We start from the raw sequence: 21,484 nt of genomic DNA on the forward strand, positions 1-21,484 counted from the left end.
CCAATATCTGCATGAATAAAAGGCTCCTCTCCAAACATTTGTGCAAAACAAAATCCATTCACACTAATATTTTCAGAAAGGAAAACTAGAAAATTATAGGAACATGGTCAAGAGATTCAAGATTGATAAATATGTTATGTATAATTTTTGCGATTGTTCCACTAGTTGTAATAGTGTGAGGGAAAGGCAAGAGGGGAGGTGCAGAAGTCAATGGTGGAATGCCAGGGGAAAAGTGGGTGTGAAGGTATTTGAAGGAGGAGTTGAGGATGTGCGGCCTATAGGAAAAGGACTGTCATTACAGACTTGGGGCTGGTAAAGGGATGATGAAGACAAGAGTAGATGGTGACAAGGGAGCAGTGAGGCAAGACGCATGGGTAGAGCATCAGGGCTTGATGGGAAGTGACAAGAGAGGTGTAGGAGTAGGTACAGCCATTCAGAACCCCAATGGTGAGGATGAGGAATTTGAACATTGTGTGGAAAGAGAGAGGGAGGCAGTAAGGGGGCGCTGACGACAGCAGTACAGATATTTTATTATTTCAATATGATAGCTAGTGCTTTTGCACTCTAACTTTCTTACTTCTAAATCTATACTGTATGCTTTAACATTAAGGAATCTTGCAAATGTACAGAAGCACTGTCAAAGGACCTTGCTCTAGGTATTTATTTCGTCAGATGGAAATAGATTTCTCCTTCTGTGACCTTCAATGTGTCTGTCACAAAATGCCACTTCTGCAATTTTACCTTTTGTGCCTGGAAATGGGGAGCTTGTTCTTTTTCCTAATTACACTGTGGGATAGGTGTAGAGCATTTACTCATAGAAGTCAGAAATCCCCAGAAGTTTGAATCCTTTGTAATTATCTCCGACAGCCATGTACTGTGCTAGTTAATGATTTAAAATTAACCTTTGTTTTCTATTCGACACCCCCTTGTGAGACGCAATAGTTCCTAGTATGCTATGTGCGCATTCTATAAGCCCCTATTTCTGTCATAGGTTCATAGGGCCTGTGTTTTGGGGATTAAATCCAATAAATCTGATTTTAGAACACTCTTAGATATGGATACACCCACTTTCCATCTGAATTTCATGCCTTCCCTGATGGTTGGTAAATCTGAAAAGAACCTTCTCATGGGCTGGCTGGCCCTTTGAGGCAAGCTAGGCTTAGCCTTGTCCATGGTTTAGCAGCTACCCCTTAGCCTCACTGATGAGCTGGCAACATAGGACTAATTAGTGACCACAGCTGGGTGTAATAGGGGCTTAATTAGAAAGACTAATCCCAGCTGTGGTGGTGAAACAGGCAGAGCACTCTTTAAATAGAGCTGGGATCCCAGCAGAAGGGGGAAGAGTTTGGAGGGAGGAAGAAGAGGAGTGCCCCACTGGGAAGAGGCTGAGGTACTTACTGGGCTTAGAGTAGCTTCTGGGTAGGAGAGCTCAAGTTAGGGCCTGCAACAAGAGAAAGAGACCCACAAGGAGTAGAGTAAACTTCAGTGGGGGAGGCCCAAGATAAGGGCAGGAGGATCCCCAGAAGTAAACTGCTGAAGTCCATGGTGAAAGGAAGCAGTAGGAGAATCCTGCTGGGAAGAAGTAAGATGAAAGAAGCTCTGCAGAGGCCAGGAGAAGGGGCCCAGAAGCAGTGGCATCTGAGAGGGGCAGCAGAACTAGTGATTTGGATGTTCGATTTAGACCAGGGGTCAGCAATGTTTGGCACACGGCTCGCCAGGGTAAGCACCCTGGCGGGCCGGGCCAGTTTATTTACCTGCTGACGTGGCAGGTTCGGCCGATCGCGGTCCCCACTGGCCGCAGTTCGCCATCCCGGGCCAATGGGGGCGGCGGGAAGCGGTGCGGGTGAGCGATGTGCCAAAAGTTGCCGACCTCTGATTTAGACTTTAAGTTGGACTTTTAGTTATTTTGGATGGGGAATGAAATGTTATATGACTTAGCCGGAGGGCCAAGCCACAGAAGACCCAGAGAGGGAGTGGGGAAAAGATAATGGGCAGGGACTGGCCATCGCAGCCAAGGAAGTGGCCACCAGGGGCAGACAAGAGGCAAAGTCCTCTGCAATGCTCAGTCCAGGCATGAGAGAACACTCCAGAAGTGGGGATCTGCACTACAAACCTGTTTCTCCTACTTGACCCAGGGAGCTCTGGAACAACTTGCCATGCTGAAAAGCAATATAAATATGGAAAATACTCCTTGCTATCATGTTCAGGAGCTTGAATGAGGTAACATGAACCTGACAGAACATGCACTGGAGAGGTAACTGATGGGGCATGTTAACTTGTTCCAATAATCTGTCATTGCAGAAAATCAATACCATTAAACCCCAAAGTTTTTGAATTTGAAGAAATGTTCTGGCTTTTAACTGGGAATTACTGGTGCATTATTTCACCTGATTTTTTTTAAATGATAGCCAATGGAACAATGTTAACTCCACATAAAATTAGAAATAACAGACCAGACCCTCAACCTAGGGGAAGTCTCCTTTGCATTGATCCAACAATGCTAAAAGGACTGAAAGCTACTCTAAAGCTACTCTAAAGAAACACAGGGGGACTGGGGATTCTCCTGACAGGGGAATCCCCCTGCTAGCATGAAGATTATTGGAGCACTCTAGGTGGAGCCAGAGTACCCTGCACTATGGGCAGACCTGTCCCTAGCGAACCATTCCAGTTAATGTAAGGTAGAATAGCCCTGTGGCTGCTTGGGCCCCTGGCTGGTCCTATGATTAGAGGAGGTCGAAAACTGACTTACAGTCACCTTCGCCTTCTCCTCATCAGCTGCACAATTTGAGCTTTGGAACTTGTGAGGATCAGGCCCCATGCTCATTTATGTATATGATTTGCAAATATAGATTACCTTTTCTACCCAGCCTTTAAAAACCAATTAAATACAGCTACAGTTTTTTCATCCAGTATATTCTATTTAGTTATGTATCAAGACATAGAAATATACAAATTATCTACTATTGCGCTGGCCAATATGGTTTCATTATTTTCCTCACAACCGCCTTTATTGTCTGTACCCATCTGTTGCCTCTTGTCCTAGATAGTAAACATCTTGGGGCAGGAGCCATTTTTAATTCTATTTGTACAGTGCCTAGCACAATGGGATCTTGATTCATTAATAGGGCTTCTAGCCAATATTATAAATAAATAATAATACTACATTATGTCCTAGGTACTTTGAATATAACCCATAGTAATTTGAGGTTTATGTACAAATAGGTTCTAAAGAGAGAGTATGGCTTTGAGTGTGGAAAGATCTTTTTATTTCCATCTTTCTTCATTGTCTTTCCTTTACAGAACTTGCATGTTTTAAATCAGAGCTTCAACTCTACTGATGATTCTATTAATCTTTTTCCATCCAGCCCTTAAAAACAAGTCATGGTCAAAACCTCACAATCCTTTATAGATGCAAGACACTGTGTTTGTGTAATACAACCTTGTTTTGGATGCTTAGCAGGAGTTGCTGGAGCCTGGTGGAAAGTGTGTGAGAGAAAAAATAGGAGCTGGGGAGTAATGATTTTTTTTTCTATTTCTCTCCCTTCTTCCCTACCACCTTCCAAATTGCAGTGATTATGCTTTGGGCAGTCATGAGAGTCTTCGCAAGGCAACCACCTCCATTCAGCTTCGTCTACAGAAAGGCACCAGCTATCAGCAAAGTTTGGCTAGAACGGTGTGTCATTTTTTTCTCATTTTTTTTTTTTAAATATGCCTAAGGAAGTGAAATCTCTCCAATCCTTTCATGTAACCATCTGCATTGATAATCAGAAAGGGCTTGTTTGCTTTCTTGAGTGTACTTTCAAATGTAGTTCATCATTAATGTAACATATTCAGAGTCTTTCTGCTTCTCTCCTCTAGTTAGGCTTTCTTTAGCCTTTTGGTAATCCTAGAGAATACCTGAACATGAGAAGAGCAAATGTTACCTTTGTTAGAAGAAGTCAACTTTATTGGAGTTGAACTATAGTCATGATATCAGTTTGTCATTTTTTTTTTTTTCTGGCTGGCCCTTGTCCATTTTTGAAACATATTAAGGGTAAAAATCCATCACAAGATAAATCAGATCCAGTATTTAAGTATTTGATTGTGTGTGCGTGAGAGAAAGAGAATGTATTTCTCCTGAAGAAATAGTCTTATCGCACTTTAAATCTGAAGAGATTCTCATTCCGATTATTTGTGATTCAACTACCTAGGAATGGATTATTGAGCTTTAATGATACTGATCCAGGCTGCTAGACATGAATTTTATTCCCTGTGAGAAATCTTGAATTCCTTCCAAACCAAACTTACACTACAAAGGAGACCTTGATGTTTTAGGTGATTTTGACTGGAGATGGGTTGCCTTTATCCACAGATAGGATATCTGCCTAAAGGAGGTAATTGGAACTACTGGCCCAAATCTGTGAAAATTTGGATCAGACAACAGATTTCTAATATAAAAAATAGGGTTTCTTTTCTTTCCAGTTCTGATATGTGTCCCCTCTAAGATTTGTCAGGTTCTGTGTAATTATCAGTTGCAATATTAAAAAAAAAGCAAAAAAAAAAAAAAAAAGCTGTGAGGCCAAATATAAAATGTTTTAAAATCTTTTCTTTTGACTTCTTTACCTTTTAACAGATAAAAGCACAGGAGACAATGCTATCATGTACAGCAGAGGTTCAAATTATTTACACTTTGCATTATCAGAGTATGCAAAAGTTGTTTTTTTGCAAGTAATTGAAAATACTGTATCTGTAATTGAGAGTCCATTCATAGCAGAAGGACTGATGGTTCAGGAGACAGGAAATATATGATAGAGAGGCTTTCATCACCAAGTCACCATCAGATCGGTGGTGACCAAAAATAATTACTGTCTCACTGATGTCAGGTGATCTGTAGAAAATGAATTGATGGTTTGTGAAGCTTTTATGGAGTGGGGTAAGCAGCGTACGCACACACACACAATCCCTTCTGCTGTGCTGTAGCAGATGTCCGGGGTCTTGCAGTTTGGCTTCCTGTTGTAGGAGGAATTTGTGACACTGAGTCAGGATATATTTAGAGCAGATTGCTTTATTTATACCTACACACCAGTCCTGGGACAGAGGTGGTCACAAATATCATGCAGTTCCTTCTTTCAGAGATCTCAGCTCAATCACCAATGCCTGGCTCCCACGAAGCTACCCTGCCCCAAGAACTGACTCTGTTTAAAAAGACTAAGGGTATGTCTACACTACCCCCCAGATCGGCGGGCAGCGATCAATCCAGCGGGGATCGATTTATCGCGTCTAGTCTAGACGCGATAAATTGACCCCCGAGCATTCTCCCTGTTGACTCCTGTACTCCAGTGCTGCGAAAGGCGCAGGCAGAGTTGATGGCGGAGCAGCAGCAGTCGACTCACCGCAGTGAAGACACCACGGTAAGTCGATCTAAGTACGTCGACTTCAGCTATGTTATTCATGTAGCTGAAGTTGAGTAACTTAGATCCATCCCCTCCCGTAGTGTAGACAAGGGCTCCAACATAGAGCAAACTTCCTTGGACTAGCCATAGCTCCCCAAGAGAATCTACTTTACAAACCTAACAATATATTTTCTTCCAAGGCTAAAAACATGTTTGCACACTAATAAAAAGAAAAACATGTAAGACTCTATGTAAGAGCACCATCTAGTGCTCCTGCTATAACAATACTTACCTATTGCACAGAAGATTTGAGACTTAAGTCACTTTTCTAAAGTGCTCTGGGATCCTGAATTATAGTGAGCTGCCTGGAAAGAGGGTAGGTGTGGAAAATCTGTCATTTTAAAGCCACTAGGTAATTAAATACTGCCCTTTGAAATAAACAGTAGCGTAGTCATGGAGTTGCGGAAGTGAAGATTGTGTAATCTGACGCAAGTTATTCAGAAATACACTGCACGTGTGACTCTTATTGCTTAATTACAAAATTGGCAATCATAGAAATGAAATTGTTGACTAAAAATTCCAAATCATTCTAGTGAAAAATCCACTGGCCTTCCCACCTTGATTCATTTAAATGTCAACAGAGAGGGAAATGGTTCCAGAGGATATCTTCCTTAGGAAAATACAAAGAAGGGTGATAGTGCTTTTTGTAGATATGGGATAATACTTGGACAGCATGACCACTTGCCCAGTACTGCTTACATACAGGTATGCATATGGCAATACCAAATCTGTCCCCAGCCACCACATACCTATTCATTTTCAACTGACATATCAGTCTAAATGCAGAATTGTACCTATAGCTTATAGCTCATAAATGTATTTCTTGAGAGCTACACTTCCTATGGTGACAGGCAGATTCTTCTTCTCATTTGTCAGGTCTTTAACTCGTTCCTAGGTGCCCAAGCCTAGATGCCCAGCTGAGTTAGTGATCATATTGTGTGTTCAGCAGGTTGTCTTTGAGAGGTGATGGGAACAGTGCACTGCAAGTAGGAGGGTGCAACAGATCCAGCATTGTGCGTTCATATTTCACATTGTTAGCTAATCATTTGCAGTCCAGAGATGTTGTGACATTAGACTCCTCAGACCAAATTCACAGCTAATATAAATGCATGCAACTCCAGGGATAAATTTGCTCTATTTTGTTTACCTTGCAACAAATAGGTGCTCTGATATCCCATAATTTTAGTAGTAACCACTTGAGGTAAAGAGTTTAGATTCATATTGAGGCCTATGTCATAATACAGGAAGAAGATCCTTCTACCACTTTCTGAAGATTCATACATCTGGTGAAGAGCTCTTAAAAATCAGTCCCCTTCCCCCCCCCTCCCCAAAACTTTATCAAGCCTATTTAAGTGAAAGGAAGCCAATAAGACACACAGACAAGCAGGAAGTCTTAAGAGCAGCAGACAGAGGAAAAGGAAAGTTTTGTTTAGCACAATGAGAAGTGAGTATGTTTGAGTGTGATCTGACAAGTTTATTTGTAAAACAAGGATGTTATAATCCCTCAGAGGGCCAGTAATAATATTCAGAATTGTTTAGTAAATGCAGCCAAAGACTTTTCTTTTTGTAAAGATGCATTTTTTTCCTTGCATAGGAAGTTGGTATTCTATTATGATGTATTCAGAAGGAAAGAGGAAATTGTCTTGAGCCAAGGAGTGAAAAAGCAAGAAATGTGGCCTCAGATTTTCACTTGAAATCATAGGGGTTTTTTTCAGCCAGTGTATGACCTTTAATTTGGTTTTGTTTTTTGAGAGATTAGTTTTATCAGGCACAACTCTCTTGAATGAAAGCCTTTAGTACCTGAATTTTCTAGATGTTAGATTCTCATTAGACTTCCAAATAAAGCCTGTGTAGAGACCACGGAGTTAACGATTATGCTGTAAAAATATTGAGGCCTAATTATATTGCCTCACAGGACAAAAATTCCCATTGATGTCAATGGGAATTTTGCATGTGAAATAGCAACAAATTCATCATCTTGTAGCGTATGCTACACTTTGAGGTCTTGAGAATGGCAAATATTTTATGTGGGTGGGGAAGGTACAGTATTTTCCTCACAAAATGATGAACCAATTTAGAATAGTGGTAAAATACTCCAGGGGATGGGACGCTGTATTTGTTTTTTGATCTTGTGTTTCACAACTGCCATATTATGTATACAACTTAGGATATTAAAAAGTATTGTTTGAGCAGTGGCTCCAAAATGCATCCACATAAACTGTAATGGATGAAAAACTTACCCCTTGTTGGGGTTTGGTTTTATTTATGTAAAGATCTCCGAATGAGACAGGACAAAATCTAGTCCAAGCCTCCACCACAAGTTTAGTTGCCTTCGGAGTTTCTCTCTGAGGAGTGCTCAGCCCACACCTGCTATTCCCTCTCTCTAGCAAGCCCTTCCCATGTACCTAGCATCTGGAGGGCGGGGGACGGAGTCCAGCAGGATTGAATCCTCACCTGCTATATAGGGATTTTCAGGCAAATGCTACCAACCCTGGAGATCAGTTTTGCTAAAGTGGAATGTACCAGCATCAATGCTGATAACATTGTAGTAGAAGTGTTATGTTAATGCATGTGTAGTTACAATAAACATGTTAAAAATGAAGTCATTGGTACCTGATGGTAAGAGATGCATTTTTTGTTTCCTAAAATATTTTTTGCGTGTTTAAAATACTTTTAGTGATCTAATGATATGGAAGTATTTTCCTATGTTGAATCAGCCCTCATCCTGCAGCAGAGCAAAAATCTTTGTTCCATTAATATGCAAAAGCCTGCTCTTTTGCTGTTCTAATTTGACAGGTCTAAATTAGGCTTAATATACTGCAGTGCACTACGTAGACCAAGAACACAGTAAGTGCAGCTCTTGGCATTTAACACTGCAGAAATAGTTACAACTACCAGGTAGAATTATTACTAACAAACAAAGTAATCTTTAAGCTTTGATATTTTAAGCAGTTCATAACAGTCTTGGAAGATAAATTAGTAGTGATCAGGATGTTAGAAAATATTTGTTGTCTCAAGGCATTTGCTAAACTATCAATAATGTACAGTAGGGAGTCACCAGATAGGCTCACTTTTTACAATATATTCAAGTAAATTATATATTGATCCGCACTTGATGATAACTGACATGAATGTGAGAGCTCCAGGCCTCAGTTACTAATAGCAGCTGAGAACATTAACAGCTGTAGAGCTAGCATAAGTCACAGAACCAAAGGTCTCCTCCAGCCCTAGGGAATCCTTGCAACAATGGACTCACATAAGAAAAGAATGGGTTCTGCTTGCAGGCAGAAAAATGTTAACCAGTGCAGCAGGCTCAGAGGAAGCTATAATTAAACAGACACAGGCTTACTGTATTGCATGCTATTAAGCTTCTTCTGGTATGACCCATCTGGTGGTGAGTTGGGCCCTTCCTCAGACATACTGCGCGCCCTCATATCTAGGGCCTCACCAAATTCATGCACATTTTGGTCAATTTCATGCACATAGGTATTTAAAAATCATAAATGTCACGATTTCAGCTATTTAACCATGACATTTCACAGTGTTGTCACTGTAGAGGTCCTTATCCAAAAAGGAGTTTTTTTGGGGGGGTTGCTGTACTGCTACCCTTACTTCTGCACTGCTGCTGGCGGCAATGCTGCCTTCAGAACTGGGCAACTGCTGGCCAGGAGCTCAGCTCTGAAGGCAGAGCCGCCACCAGCAGCAGCGCAGAAGTGAGGATGGCATGGTATGGTATTGCCACCTTTGCTTCTGCGCTGCTGCCTTCAGAGCTGGGCGGCCGGAGAATGGCGGCTGCTGACTGAGGGCCCAGCTCTGCAGGCCGCAGCGCAGAAGTAAGGGTGGCAATACCGTACCAAGCCATCCTTACTTCTGCACTGCTGCTGGTGGTGGCTCTGCCTTCAGAGCTGGGCTCCCGGCCAGCAGCTGCTGTTCTCCAGCTGCCCAGCTCTGAAGGCAGTGTTGCCACCAGCAGCAGTGCAGAAGTAAGGGTAGGAGTACTGCAAACCCCCCCCCCCCCATAATCTTGCGACTCCCTCCCCCACAACTCCATTTTGGGTCAGGACCCTACAATTACAACACTGTGAAACTTCAGATTTAAATAGCTAAATTCATGAAATTTACAATTTTTAAAATCCTATGTCTGTGAAATTGACCAAAATGGACCACGAATTTGCTAGGGACCTACCTATGTAGCATGTTTTGAATGCCAGGGTCACAGTGGTATGCCCATGGTTGGACTGCCACTTTTGGTCCCAGAGAACCAGCACAGTGTGGTGGGACCACATCATATTGGAAACCTGAAATGATGACCAGCGGCTGCAGAAATTCACAACGAGGAAGGACCTTCCTCGAGTTAGGCAAGAAGCTTGCACCCACCCTCCAGCACCACACCCCTCAATTTCAGAAGCCCGTACCAGTACAGAAATGGGTGTCTATTGCCCTTTGGAAGCTGGCAACACCTGACTGCTACCAATCAGTTGCCAACCACTTTGGGATTGAGAAATCAACTGACGGGGTGGTGGTTCTACAGGTTTACCAGGCTATTAGAACTGAGATCCACCCACAGGTGATTGCCATTACCTAAGTCCTTGAAATTATATTGGGTTTTCAGAGGGGTTTTCTGAACTGTGCAGGGGTCGTTGATGGAACGCACTTCCCTATACTTTGCCCTTTGAAAGGGGCCAGTAAACGCATGAACCACAAAGGCTACTATTCACTGGTTCTCCAAGGCTTAGAGGACCATAGGGGTCAGTTCATGAACACAAATGTTAGGCATACAAGAAAGGTCCATGATGTCAGAGTGCTCAGGAGATCGAGGTTGTGCTGCAGAGGGAAATAAGGGAATTTATTCCCCCCAAAATGAGGTGAGACTATACAGTGTTTTTGTGCCAACACTGATTTTAGGGGACCCTGCATATCTGCTCATACTGTGGCTCATGGAGCCTTACCCCAAAACTGCCAACCCAAGAAAAAGGGAATTCAACTACAGGCTGAGTAGCTGCAGAATGGTGGTGGAGTGCATCTTTGAGCATTTGAAAGCACATTGGTGAAGCCCCCGGACCCATCTGGATGCCAACATGGTTCTGATTATTGTGGCATGCTATGCTTTACATAACTTATGTGAGGCTAAAGGGGACTACTTTGAGTGGACAGAGGACACAACTGCTTTCCAAAGTTTGTATAGGCAACCTGATTTCAACCATGTGCACGCTGCTCCTGGTTCCCAGCAGGCCTGGTGGTGCTAGAAGCTTGCATATAATGAAACAGAGGGGAGCCAGAAGGTGAATTGGGACTGTGCCACAGTCTATTGTGCTGAGGTCAGAATCGTAATGCTGTGGTGCTGCTTGACAAGCTCAGTAGAGCATTTCCATGTACTTCTATTGCGAGATACTTCAGTGGGTTTTGATCCCCTGCAGTTAACAGGGTGAGGATGGACCCTCATTGTTAACAAATTTGGTTGTGGTTTTGTGCGGTGGAGATTGTTAACGCACTTTAATGCCATCATTGAGCAATGTTTTTGTTTCATGTTAACTGCTCTATTTTGGGTTGGTTTGTTGGCGGGGGAGGGGTGGGGGAGAGGGGAGGAGCTTGACGCATTGGTACAGTAATTTATACAGGCTTTGGGAGGGACTTACACATTCCTTCCTTACAATTCTGTCTGATACCATATCTCCGAGCTCTTATCAAGTGCTATGCATGATTGCTCACATGGCATGACTACTCCCATGTTTGCCAGTGATAACTGTTCGGTTGGGGAGCCATAAAGCACTGGGTGTCAGGTATCTTCACTGTTACTTTTGTTTCTTTTGTATTCTTGCTTAATTATCATCAAAGACATAAAGATGTTTCAGTTAACTTGCCTCCTGATTTCCATTGTGGTACTGTGGACAGCAACAGTTATTTCACAGCATACTTCAGGGCCCTATAGTCAGCAGAGATCTGGACTCAGCAGTGAGTCAGAGCTGTCCGTGCAGAACACAGACAATAGCTGCTTGCTGGGGCTGCATGTTGGGAACTACTTTGCTTGAAAGGCAGAGATTCAAGAATTCAAGCATCAAAGGAAGGTGGGAGGCCATTCATGGGGCTGGAAGAAAGAGTAACTCTGATGGGTAGTAGGGTGGCCTGATCAGCAGAATGTGTCCAGGTAAAGATGGTGGGGAAAAGTCTCTCTCTAGGGAGGTTGCAAAAGTATGGTGGATTTTGACCCTGTTTATCAGTAAATATGGCTCCCATTCCATATGTCACCCATATGACTATGATCCCCAATGTATTCCCTAAAAGGAGGAGGAAGCAGATGGTGTGTGCATGGGGATGTGGGGTGGGAGCGTGAAATGTCTTCTACTTGGTGTAGCATGCAGGAGTGGCTTTTCTTGGGAGAATGTCTTCTCCCTATACTGCTGGTTGAGGATACGGGCTTGGATTTCTCCTCTGTCAAATAGGCAAGAACCTGGAGTAACCAAAATATAATCTTAATGTGAAAGATGGGCACCAAACACAATTTCAGATCGAAATATCCTGAAGTTTGGGTGTGCTTGAAATCTATGACAAGCTAGGAATTTTTTCAAGCGGCTCCTATTTTTTTTTTTAAACTCATGCAAGTAACCATAACCTTTCAAAGGCCTTGGCTACACTTACCCGCTAGTTCGACAGCTGGAAATCGAACTTCTGGGTTCGACTTATCGCGTCTAGTCTGGACGCGATAAGTCGAACCCGGAAGTGCTCGCCGTCGACTGCGGTACTCCAGCTCGCCGAGAGGAGTACCGCGGAGTCGACGGGGGAGCCTGCCTGCCGCGTGTGGACCAAGGTAAGTTCGAACTAATTCGAACTAAGGTACTTCGAACTTCAGCTACGTTATTCACGTAGCTGAAGTTGCGTACCTTAGTTCGAATTAGGGGTGTAGTGTAGACCTGGCCAAACTCTTCCTCAATCTGGGGGTGTTAAAAATCCAGAACTGGATTGGAATGTTCTGGCCTCAGCCCTTCTCTGTTTGCAATCAAGTCTTTATTTGAAAATGCTCAAAAATGATGAGGATTTTACTCAAGATGAGCTTCTTACTTTCCAAGGTCAGGTTGGTGGTGTGACCAGCTTCAAAAATTTATCTAAGGGCTCAAGAACATGTAGGCAAGGAGAGGAAGGTTTTCATCAGTCTTCAGTATTGGGCCAAAAATAATGAAAGAACATACTGACATTATGAAGCACCAAACAAATTTGTACCATTTAGTTGCTTCATACCAGCAATTATATAACTCTTTATATGTTCTTTTCTCTACAGCTTGAAGATGACCAAAGTCAGTTTAATGTGAACCAGCTGCTACAATATACATATATTTGGAAGGTGTCCAGGTAAGAATGTTAGTAGCTGCGCTTAATAACCGTATATATTTGCTATCAGCACCTAGATGCCTTGGGGTGTGATTTCATCAACACTTATAAGCTAAGCAGAGCCAGGCTTTGGTTTGTACATGGATGGGAGAACTACCAAGATAACATAGGGTGCAGCATGAACCATTGCTGGCCTTTCAATAAATGCCACTTCTTCCAATGAGTCAGTATTGAGCCAATGTTGCATCACTGTGTTAGTGATCATGATGCTATTGGGGGTGCTTCTGACAGTAATTACTGAAGTCAGTAGATATTGATCTTTGTCATGTGACAGAAACCCTGAGCCAGGCCATGTGACTGGACCAACAATTAAAGCATTTCTGTGCATCAGATTCTGATCACAGTACTGTCTTCGAGATGAAAAGAGAAGCTGATGTCTTGTGCTCCTCTATTCATTAGAAGTCATGCAGAGCCAGGTTGTTTTAACCCTTGTGCTCTGGCTAAATTCTGTCTAAGGTTGGAGATTGCAGCAAGTGAAGTAAGATGAGCTCAACAGGTTTCCCTCCTCCCCCCCCCGCTTCTGGCCTCACTGGTTGTTTGGCAGAATGGTCTGCTTTATTGAACTATATTTTCTCCCGTCCCTTAATGTTGAGCATGTATGTGACATTTTCATTATAGATTCTATCATAAATAAAAGAAACTGTATTTTCTCCAGTTTGCAATAAAATGGCTTTCTGTGCACCTTATAATTTCAGTATAGTTGGCTATAGTGCTCTCTGCCATCTATAGCATTTTTTACAAGCACAATGAGTGTTAACTGTGTAGTTAAACCCTGTTACACCTAGCCTTGTTAAAATAGCAACTCACTACAAATCCATGAGAATGGTGTTATGAAGAGAAAAATTATCATCATACAACATTTATAGCAGTGTTTGGCTCTTAAAATTCTCTCTTTATGAACAGGAGAACTTGAAAATTACAGCTGGGAGGAAAACATTCATGCCCCCCCCACCCCCCCACACACACTTTTTTCCAAAGTTCCCTGGATTGAAGGAGCTGTAATTTTCTCGTGCTGCTGCTCATAAAGAGAGACTTTTCAGAGCCAAATACCAATATAAATACTGTGGTAATGGCTTCACTCTTCATAACATAGTCTTTGTAACCAGGTGCTATTTTAACAAAGGTAGTTATAATAGGGTTCGATATAGCTCTAGGGCTGATGTGTCAAGGACACCCAGATCTCTCATAGAAGATTAGGGTTGAAAGAGACTACAGGAGGTCATTTAGTCCAACCCCCTGTTCAAAGCAGGACCAACCCCAACTAAATCATCCCTGCTAGATCTTTGTCAAGCCGGGCCTTAAAACCTCTAAGGATGGAGATTCCACCAGCTCCCTAGGTAACCCATTCCAGTGCTTCACCACCCTCCTAGTGAGATAGTTTTTCCTAATATTCAACCTAGACCTCTCCCACTGCAACTTGAGACCATTGCCTCTTGTTCTGTCATCTGCCACCACTGAGAACAGCCTAGCTCCATCCTCTTTGGAACCCCCCTTCAGGTATTTGAAGGCTGCTATCAAATCCCCCCTCACTCTTCTCTTCTGCAGACTAAATAAGCCCAGTTCCCTCAGCCGCTCCTCATAAATTATGTGCCCCAACTCCCTAATTAGTTTTGTTGCCCTTCGCTGGACTCTCTCCAAGTTGTTCACATCCTTTCTGTAGTGGGGGACCCAAAACTGGATGCAATACTCCAGACGTGGCCTCACCATTGTTGAATAGAGGGGAATAATCACTTCCCTCGATCTGCTGGCAATGCTCCTACTAATGCAGCCCAATAGCTTCTCATCCACTGTAATTCCCAGGTCCTTTTCTGCAGAACTGCTGCTTAGCCATCAGGTCCCCAGCCTGTAGCAGTGCATGGGATTCTTCCATCCTAAGTGCAGAACTCAGCACTTGTCCTTGTTGAACTTCATCAGATTTCTTTTGGCCCAATCCTCCAATTTCTCTAGGTCACTCTGGACCCTATCCCTACCCTCCAGCGTAACTACCTCGCCCCCCATCTTAGTGTCATCCGCAAACTTGCTGAGGATGCAATCCATCCCATCACCCATCAATGAAGATGTTGAACAAAACTGGCCCCAGGACCAACCCCTGGGGCACTCTGCTTGATACCGGCTGCCAACTAGACATTGAGCTGTTGATCACTACCCATTGAGCCCGATGATCTAGCCAGCTTTCTATCCACCTTGTAGTCCATTCACCCAATCCATACTTTTTTTAACTTGCCGGCAAGAATACTGTGGGAGACTGTATCAAAAGCTTTTCTAAAATCAAGATATATCACATCCACTGCTTTCCCCATATCCACAGAGCTAACTCTCCCTCCACTTTCACTGAGCAACTTTTGAAGGAGTGAGGAATATTTAGCTCGTATATAATAATAGTTAAATCTGGTAGTATTTTTCTTCCATATCGCTCAAAGTGCTTTATAAAGGAAGTTAAACATCACATTTCCCATTTTACAGATGGGGAAAATGAGGCACAGAGAGGCAGGGCTGGCTCTGGCTTTTTTGCCGCCACAGGCAAAAAAGCCTCCCGCCGCCCCGTCCCCCCACCCCTGGCGGGGAGCGCGGCAGGAGAGGGCGCCAAGCCCGGCTGCGGCCCCGCTCTTCCCGGCCGGCCGGAGCGCTGGGGGGGAGGGTGGCGAGCCCGCAGCAGCCCTGCTCTCCCCAGCCGGCCGGAGCGCCGGGAGGAGGGCAGAGAGCCTGGCCGTGGCCCCGCTCTCCCCGGCCGGCCGGAACGCCGGGGGACGGTGGCCCTGCTCTCCCCAGCTGGCCGGAGTGCCGGGGGAGGGCGGCCCCGCTCTTCCCGGCCGGCCGGAGCGCTGGGGGGAGGGTGGCGAGCCCGGCCAGGGCCCCGCTCTCCCCGACCGGCCAGAGCGCCGGGGGAGGGCGGTGAGCCCGCAGCGGCCCCGCTCTCCCCGGCCGGCCGGAGTGCCGGGGGAGGGCGGCCCTGCTCTTTCCGGCCGGCCTGAGTGCCGGGGGGGAGGGCAGTGAGCCCGGCCATGGCCCCGCTCTCCCTGGCCAGCCGGAGCGCAGTGAAATTGTATTCACTTAAACCAGGGCTAATTTTTGCCCATATTTCTCAACATCAAGATGCCGTTAAATACAACATGCTGGTTAACCTGATGGGTGTAGTTAGATACAGTTTTTTATTAGCATATTAATAAATGGTCTTTTGGAAAGGAAACCTGGCAGCACTCCACAAGAAGTTCAGCTGTCAGGAAATTAAAAAATGGAATGCTGTAGTGTATGTAGTATATTACTCTGCATTATCATGTACAAGTTTGAATAGAAATCAACATCTGAGAGTGATTCTCACGTTTTGCTGCCTTATGTTGCAAAACTGTTTGTTGTATATTACCTGATGTGCTAATGTTATTGGATCCCTGGATATATGTTGGTTCTAACATGATATATACATGAGCAAAATAAATTACAGGATCGAGGCAGGAGCAGACTCAGGGGATAGAGATCTACACTAGGTTAATGTGGGTTACATCAGTTTCCCAAGTCCAGACTGAATGGAGTAGAAAAGTAAAGCTACAACATAAATGTTAGAAAGTAAGAGAAATAATTGAAATTTAAATAATTTGAAAAAATTAAATGTGTAAATATTAGAAATATAAGTAATTATTTAAATTTATTATTTCAACACTGTCCCTTTTTTAAAATGTACTTTTCTACACTGATGATCTGGTTCAGAGTTTATAAAATTCAGAATTATTTCAAGTTGTTTTGCAGAGATAGGGCTTGATTATCCATAGATTTCCACCCTATTTTGTGACCTAGACAGCAAAGCACTTAAATCCATCTCTATTCAAAAAAGCATTTAAGCACACACTTAACTTTAAACACACACAGTCAATGGGACTTAAGCGACTGCCTAAAGCTAAGCATATGCTTAAGTGGCTTGCAGAATTGGGGACTTATGTTTGCACAAAGTAGATTTAAAATGTTACCATTCCAATCTGGTGGCATTTTATACCTACTTTTTAGAAGGGTAAGTGACTACATAAGGGTAGTGAAGTGTCAGGTCCAATATTCTTTGAAATCTACATAAGCACTTGTCTTGATTCTGAATTCATATTTACACCAATGTAAAATCACCGTGGCCAATGAAGTTATTCCTGATTTATAGTGTGAGGTAAAAATAATGCCCACTTTCTTTTTCTACCTACCATTAACTGACTGTTGATTTATTTATTTTTTAATTTCCAGGAAGAACCTTGTTACATTTATTATGAAATATGGAGGTCAAGTGGAATATCTATTGCAAAATGAGGTATTTGTTCTCCGCCTGTTTTGCCAGAAAAGCATTAGCTTACTTGTGAAAGTCTCTAATTATTAGATTAACCTGCCTGAAACTGAATTAAAGAGGACTCTTATTTAAAGCTGTTTAACCTGTTTTGGAAAGGGCGTGGAAATTTTAAACTAAAATTAATGACATCTAAATTAAGATAAATGCTACAAGATTAAAACATTCATGGTAACGATTTCCTAGTGTTGGGGAACAACAAAAGGATCCAAGGCTCATTTTGAGTTAGCACCCAAATATTTGGATCTAGTTTTATTATAATCACTTGAGTCTGCAAAATTTGCCCCTCCCCCCAATTCTGCAAACACTTAAACATGTATTTCAGTGGTACTATCACATGCATAAAGTCAGGCATGAGTTTAAGAGTTTTCAGAATCAGGTTTAAACATAAAACTTGAGGGGGGTCCAATTGAACTGTAAATGCCACCAGAAAAGATTAATTTTACCCTTTCACTCCCAACCGTAGGCAGAATCTAACCCCAAAATTAAGATGATTGCTTAAATGACAGATAATCTGATAGGGAATGAAGAAGACAAATAATAGGTTGAGCTGAGATTCTGGAGGTGGTGCAGACTCATCTTATTTTTGGTTAAACTAGTTCTTCCTTCTTTCATTTATAATTTGGGAAATGAAAGAAAGCACAAGACCTTGTTAGATCACAGAATATACTCATGCAGCTGCTTGGAGCTATTACAGTTTGATGCAGTAGAGTTTAACTAGTTGTGTTAAAGTAAGGAATTCTCTTGCAAAAGGTTATGCGCCAGAAAAAAACCCAAAACAAAAATCCACAACCAAACATCTCCATCCTGTTTCAGGGTACTAATCCCCCGCCACCCCAGATTTCAGTTTTTCAAGATTTTTTTGTGCAGTAGATATTTCCATTTTGAATTATGAAAAATTACCAAAAATTCCTGCAAAAAAATTTACCTTTTTTGTGAAAATCCTTGAGACTTTTCTTTTGCGGGACCCCATCATCTGTTCAGTTACAGCGTGGGCTGTGTTTTAGCACAAGGGGATATGTGCAATGCAGCCCCATAATGGCATTCCAAGTCTTGGTGACCATGGGACATAGATCAGCAATTCAGGACCAAAACTACACAGCAATTTTAAACTAGGGCCCTGATCCTGAAAACACATAGGCATTTGCTTAACTTGACACATGTGAGCAGTGTTCCTTTGAACTCAGTGGAACTACTTATGTTTGCGAAGTTAGGCACATGTCTAAGTGTTTACAGGACTGTGGTCTGAGATCCCAATACTGCAGCCTCTTAGACTTTTATTTATGTGAGAAGTTCCATTGAGCTCAGTTATACATGTGTGCTTGCAGTATTGGGACCAAAGCAAAAAAGGTTCTAAACTGGAAAGGAGCTGTGCAAAACATTAATCACACAATTAACTGCACTCCAAGCTACATATCCTGCAATATATACTGCATAGGCAAACCTCTGCACCTATATAAAATCCCTGGGACATCCCTTCTCTTAAGATTTTCACCTGGAGTTCCTGGCAATCAAAGGCTAATCAAACCTAAAGACTAGTCTGGACATCACGCAGTCATTTGTTGCAGTCTACAAATATTTGTAGTTTATCCTAGCGTAAACTCATTCTTAAATTTTAGCATGAGTTAGTTAACAGATGTTAAAAATACACCCATTTTTTTGCAGTGTTGATATGGCCATAGAGTTTACCTCAGGATCAGGGCCTAAGTTTGTGCCTTGTTGAGTTCACAATCCTTTCCTGAACCTACAGTGGTGTTGTCTTTATTCTTCACTGTATTGCTCCAGTTTTATGCCAGTTGTAACTCCACTGTAACACAGCAGAGAATTGAGATGTGTGTGAAATTTTCCATGCACATAAAAACTATTATTATTAGAATTAATTGTTATGGTAGTTGTCCTGAAAAAGTTATGAAGTGGTCATGGAATCTGCCTGTTTAGCTTGCAGCAGTGTAGGAAGTTAGGAGGGTAAGTCCCTCCATGTTCAGTAGAGCACTTAACTTTAAGCCAGTGGGACTTAGGTACTTGCTTAACATTAAGCATGTGGTTAAGTGCTTTGCTGAACTCAGATCTTAGTCTGTCCTCCAGCTCTGGTTTTAAGGTGGGAGATCTCCAGGTCCTTAGTAAATTTGTTTCAGCCATTTACATACCCACATCTTCAAACCCCATAAGTCATGGGTATTTGTTGAAAAACTTAAAAGTCATGGAATCCATGAGTGAGATCCATGGCAGAACTGTAGCCCTCGCTATTATTAATGTACAGTAAATGCCCTACAAGCTAGATGGTGGTTGCTGCTATTACAAAATGAAAATCAGAGATAAAAGTATGACATTTTTGGCACAAGAGATACAGTTTGACCAAACATGTATGGAGCATTTCCACAGAATTAATGCCCTGAATGTTAGCCATTCTCATCGCCCCAATCATCTCTTGTAAGCCTGTAAAGAAACTTTTTGTTTAACTTTTCATAAAGGGGATGTTCCACAGTGGGATGGTGTTTTAATTATAAAAATAATTTAAACATCAAAATATCCTCCAAAAGATATAGTGTTAAATAGTAGTATTTAAATATTTTCAGTAAATAAAACATGTACATTATGTTGACTTTAATTCCTCCTGAATTTTAGGACATTCAGAACAAAAACCTCCCAAAATAGCTATAGAAAAATAAGTCTCTCTCTGATTTAGCCTTGATGGACTGAACAATGTGATATATCTATATCTGGAAAGGGAAGACTCTCCAGGTATTAAATGTCTGTCTGGAAAGAGAGATGAGAGAAAAATCTATCATCAGTCATATCTAGTTTAAAATATTTTTCATATCTTTGTCCTTTAAGGCAATAAGATCAGTGCCTTGGGAGTACCAAGTCCATAAACCATACCTAATTATAACATTTCTTGCTTCACACTTAACGGCACATTATATCATGGAAATGCAAATACTCTTCAAAACTTTCCAACATGCCTTTTTATAGGAATCCACAATGTATTCTGAAAACATTAAAGAAGATATTTTTCCTCCACAGGAAGCATAGCCATCACCCTATTCATGGATTAGCCTTGTGTGTCTGCAATGATAATGTATTACTCTGAAAACTCCTGTGTGTGCGTGTGTCTGTAGAGATAAAGTTCCTTGTGTTACAAATCCATATCCACATGTGGAAAAGAAAAATAGTAATATTCTCCAGGTCCGTACAATAAAAAAGCCCACATAATCCTCTGGCTTTGTCATTGTTAAGGTGGTGACAAAGCTGTCCTATTTTAGCAGCTCCCGCCAGTATAGTTATGTGTACCCTGTACATACAGAGAGGAAAATCTGCAAGCATTTAATTTAAAAATCAACATGATGGTGGGAGGGGAAAGGAGGAAGAAAGGAAAATGCAATAATTTATAAAGGGACAGGTTAGAAAGTGATGGATCAATTTAAGACTGAAAGAAGCTCCAAAGTTTATTAGAGAACACAAATAACCACAATCAATCTCCTTCCCCTTCAATCCTTTTAAAAAGTGTTTTCGTTTTATTTTTCAAAATTCTCTGAGTGTGCCTAATATATCCCTGCTCTAATTAAGTCAGTGGAGTTAGGATACAGTTATCCCAATATATTTATTTATTTCTATTAATGATAGATATTAACCTTCTTGTTACAGTTCAGTTACAGACTTTCAGCTTAGAAATAAAAAAGTTCATCTTAGGGGCAGTTTTTCTCTTTCAGTCATAGAAATGGATGAGTTACAAAAATAACTTTATCAGCACATTAACACACTGTAGCTCACTGAAAGGAATGTTATCAGTGCCGAGGCATAGAGAATATTTTAGGAGGAGAGTTTTTGCTTGCTCAGGGAATGTATTTCAGTCTTTAAGGTAGTCAGTAGTACAAATAAAGAAGGAATCCATGGAAATTATTTTAAATATTCTCCCCAATATAGAGTATGTAGTATTTACAGAGATCCCCTTTTAGATTCCTGGAGTCATAGAGTTTAAAGCCAGAAGGGATGACCAGATCATCTAGTCTGACTGCCTGAATATCACAGGCCACCAACACCACACAGCACTAAAGCCAACAACCAATATTAGACCACCATATTACAGCCCACAGGAGACTAGACTGTTGTGTGCCACAGGCAGAGAGTAGGAAGGAGCACCAGTGCCCGAAGCCCCCACAATGGCAAGTAAATGACTATCTGAAATATACCCAGGTAATCCTGGCAAATGACCCGCACCACAAACTGCAGAGGAAGGCAAAATAAACACCTACGGTCACTGCCTATCTGACCTGGTGGAAAATTCCTTCCCAGCCCCACATATGGTGATGAGTTAGATCCACAGCATGTGGGCAAGAACTAGGCAATCAAGCTC

General features: G+C 42.1%; 1 protein-coding gene across 1 annotated transcript in view; it reads left to right on the forward strand.

Moving 5' to 3' along the window:
• Nucleotides 1-21,484, forward strand: part of PIK3C2G (phosphatidylinositol-4-phosphate 3-kinase catalytic subunit type 2 gamma) — a 372,244-nt gene that overhangs the window by 106,205 nt on the left and 244,555 nt on the right. Inside the window, exons 7-9 of the mRNA XM_034782026.1 lie at nucleotides 3,571-3,673; nucleotides 12,706-12,776; nucleotides 17,034-17,097. Of these exons, the coding sequence (XP_034637917.1) occupies nucleotides 3,571-3,673; nucleotides 12,706-12,776; nucleotides 17,034-17,097 (238 nt within the window). The remainder of the gene's footprint in view (nucleotides 1-3,570; nucleotides 3,674-12,705; nucleotides 12,777-17,033; nucleotides 17,098-21,484) is intronic.

This window comes from Trachemys scripta, chromosome 1, assembly GCF_013100865.1.
Source record: "Trachemys scripta elegans isolate TJP31775 chromosome 1, CAS_Tse_1.0, whole genome shotgun sequence".
NCBI classification, from domain to species: Eukaryota; Metazoa; Chordata; order Testudines; family Emydidae; genus Trachemys; species Trachemys scripta.